Source organism: Morone saxatilis, unplaced genomic scaffold, assembly GCF_004916995.1.
Source record: "Morone saxatilis isolate NCDOM2014 unplaced genomic scaffold, NCSU_SB_2.0 Contig15, whole genome shotgun sequence".
In the NCBI taxonomy this organism is placed as follows: Eukaryota; Metazoa; Chordata; class Actinopteri; family Moronidae; genus Morone; species Morone saxatilis.
The window spans coordinates 17,296,462-17,300,168 of NW_023339707.1; the positions used below are offsets into that span (position 1 = coordinate 17,296,462).

Genomic DNA, 3,707 nt, shown 5'->3' on the forward strand with positions numbered 1-3,707 from the left:
ATTTTGCTCTGTAACCGTAACTGTTTACTGCTAAAATCAGTATATCAGCAAAAGATGATGATATTTTGTTGTTTCTGTTGCCCCAGTGGCCAGAAACATTGTGGTGACTCATGAGTGTGTGCAAATGTCACATTGGATATTTTGGATTTATATGTAATTGTCCACTCACTTAATTCTGTTAGTTTATGTGTATGCACTTTATTTTGCATGTGTGCAGACATATTTTGGCATAATGTTGTGATTCTATTATATTTTTTATTTATATTATTATATTATTATTATTATTATTATTTATATTTATCTAAATCTGATCTATAGATTAAAGCCACTAAAGATCAGCCAACTCCCAGTTCATTTTTCATACAATCGTTGTTTTTCATTTATTCTTAGAATAAAGAATGTCTGCACTATGTGAGTGTAACACAAAATAAACTGATCTGAGACAGATCCTACGAAGTCCTGTTTCAGGACTTTGTACACTGTCACTAACCTCACTCCCTGTGACTCATTGTGACTATTGTGGTAAAATACACACAACAGTCACAATGTTGGAGGCGAAGTGCACAAATCCAGTGACATCTGCATTCAGACCTTTTTTTAAAAGGTAATATAAAAACATCTGAGTGATTGTGACCATATGATTCAACCTGCGGGTTGAGAAGGTATGGTGAGCTCCAGAAACGGCACTCTCTCGTGAAGAGGAACGGATGCCTGGCGCTCTGGACAAGTCTGCCCAAAATATAGAAGATCCAGGATGTAACACACCCAAGTGGTTCCTGAGATTACAAAAATATATTCTGTTCAGTGGGCTGAACACAGGTAACATATCAATCCAGGGAATTAATCAAAATAACAACATGATTCAAAGTATAACTATGATGCTACAAGTTCTTACACACACAACCCCACCTGCTTTAGGGTAAGTAGCTATAAGGATATCATCTGGTCTCGCTTTGAAGTTCTGTACATTGTCCCAGTTGTCAATGAAGTATTTGGTCATGGAGACTCCATGGAAGTCAAGCAGTGTTGGTCGAGGTGGCATCTCCATCTGACAGTTTAAAATACCAATATGATGTTTTGAATATTGTCCATGCTGCCAGGACTGACAAACAAATCAGCAATTCTTAAGTCCAGTCTAAATAAGAAATGATGAAATTGCAACTAGTATTTGCAATTATTACTAGTACAATAGTAAATAGTCATACAGCAGTAAAACGTGCACTGGGGCTTACTAATACAGGGAAACACAAACATTGCAACATATCCTTTTCAGTGTTCCCTACCCAAACCAAATACGATATTGAAATACACAGAAGAACAATGGTAGCCTATGTTGAAACAAATCAAATCTTTTTAACATTTTCACCTTTAGTAAAACATTGCTGGCAACATCTAATAATAAGTTTCTTTATCTTTCTGGTTCACTCTCCAGATAGTGAATGAGGTGAGTACCTCCACCTTTCTATCATTAATCCAAGCAAGTACACAATCATGAATTAAACAGTTAAAGTGTCTCGGAAACATGTTCACTATGACCTGTAACTTTCGAGGCATGAAGATTTAAAATGTAATTGCTCTGGTCAGTTAATGATCTGTCACATAATTTCCAAGCACAGCATATTTTTTCCTTTTTGTGAATATTCAAGTTCAGTAAGTAGCCAAATTGCACACTCACCCTGCTGAGAAGTTGTTTCCCAAAGAAGTGGGTGTGTCTGGAACATCCACAAGAAGAAGTCAGTTTGTTGTGTAATACAAGCTGCACAATTTCCTAAAAGGAGTGTAGCTGTGCAAATACTGTCACATGACTAATACTAATGTGTAATTTTATCACCTTTGACTCTGACTGGACAAACATGTGAACCACTGTTATCAGGCCAGAGGCACAATCGATGTCCAAACAAATGAATGACAAATGACAAACTTTAAATCAGGTCATATAAAATTGTCAAGGTTTTACACAAAATAAAAACTTTATACTTTTGTCTTAATAGTTTAATCTTTGCACACACAGAATGAAATAGTAAACAGGGTGAATGATTCAGATGTTTGAGTTCTATATTATTTTGTCGCTCACATAAAAGCAGTACCTCATAAACCCCAGTGTCATCCAGATCAAAGTACGATACCTTTGGCAACAAATACAAACTTACCTTTATTGTCCTTTAGAGGAGCATCAAAGATAAATAATAGTGCAGTCATACAGCAACAACCTAATTAAAGAAATTAATTAGACATTTGGGGAAATTAGCTTATTTGCTCTCTTTGAGAAGATCGATTTCCAGATATATCTTCTCATATAAATCTCCACAACAAAGTGAATAAGCAGATTTCCCCAAATTTTAAACTAATTTGAAGGACCAGTGAGTAGGATCTAATGGCATCTAGCGGTGTAGTTGCACATTGCAACTCCCTCACTTCACCCACCCCTTCCAATTGAAGGAGAAACTATGGTGGCTGCGAAATGTGGGGAAATTGTGAATGCCTCTATAGAGCCAATGTTTGGTTTGTCTGTTCTGGGCTACTGTAGAAACATTGTGATTCAACCTGGTGACTTCCATTGAAGGTGACTCACCCCTCTGTAGATAAAAATGGCTCATTTTAAGGTAACAAAAACACAACAAGTGATGTTCAGGTGATTATATACTATTAAAAACATACCGATGAATATTATCTTAAATTTCTGCTTATAGGTCCTCCTAAATGTTACACAATGGACCTTTAACTATGTTGTGAACAGTTGTTTTTTTTTTTCTAAAATACCCTTTGCTCTTCATTGCATGTATACCAATCATATATAACATCAGCAACAAGTTAGGTACATACTACACATCAGTTGCCAAATTAGAGACAGTAACTTGCAGATTTGCCACACAATATCCATTAATCTTCACATACGCTCCAGTACTGTTCAAATTTCAGTGCAGAACTGAAGTGTGGGGTCCCTCATGTTTTTCTTGTAGCCTTCATCAAACTGTTCATTCTGGGTCACAGTGAAATGGTTCTTCCAGTCACCAACCTTCCCTGCAGAACCACAGAGAGTCAGTCAATTATTCTACATAAAGGTGGAGATCAGAGTATTTTTTTCTTTTCAGACACATTTAGTTTATTTATCTCAATGCAAAGAAGTAGTAACTAATGTAACTACTCAACTCAACTCAATGCAAAGAAAATAGGTGAATTTGTGCATGTGTGATCGTGCCCTAACGAAGTGAATAGTCTTTAAATTATTGTAATAAGTTAAGGGGATGAATATAAGCCAGAATTCAGCTGAGCAGAGAGGGAGCCTGGGAGCATGAGGAACTCGGGGGGACATGCCAGGCTGAACATTGTCCAGGGAGAGGGTAAACTGAGCCAAGCTACTGGGATCCAGACTGTAGCTGAGCTGAGCAGGGATCCAGGGCAGAGAGGCAAAAGGACAGAAGACAGAGACAAGAGAGCAGACGGAATTGCAGGAAGAGGAGAAATAGGATTTGGAAAGGTAACAGGTAGCAAGCAAAGTAAACTAGAGTGGTTTGACACGCAGACTGACAAAGCAGGAACTACAACCTGGTAAGGTTTTTTTTGTTTTGAGTTTTGAGATTTCCACTATGGGGAAATATCCAAAAACACATTTTCTAATCCCAGAAACTCCTAGAAATGACAGTAGCTCTTCTAGCAGCTAAATAGAGACTCACAACCATCATAAGATCCCCAAAAAATTATGGATG

The 3,707-nt window shown here is 37.2% G+C and overlaps 1 protein-coding gene across 1 annotated transcript in view; it reads right to left on the minus strand.

The window, feature by feature from the left end:
* LOC118324639 (cytosolic sulfotransferase 2-like) overlaps nt 1–1,701 on the minus strand; it is a gene marked incomplete in the record, with an annotated part of 6,955 nt that extends 5,254 nt beyond the window's left edge. Inside the window, 3 exon segments of the mRNA XM_035657061.1 lie at nt 649–776; nt 910–1,048; nt 1,676–1,701. Coding sequence (XP_035512954.1) covers nt 649–776; nt 910–1,048 — 267 coding nt within the window.
* Between the last annotated feature and the right edge of the window lie 2,006 nt (nt 1,702–3,707).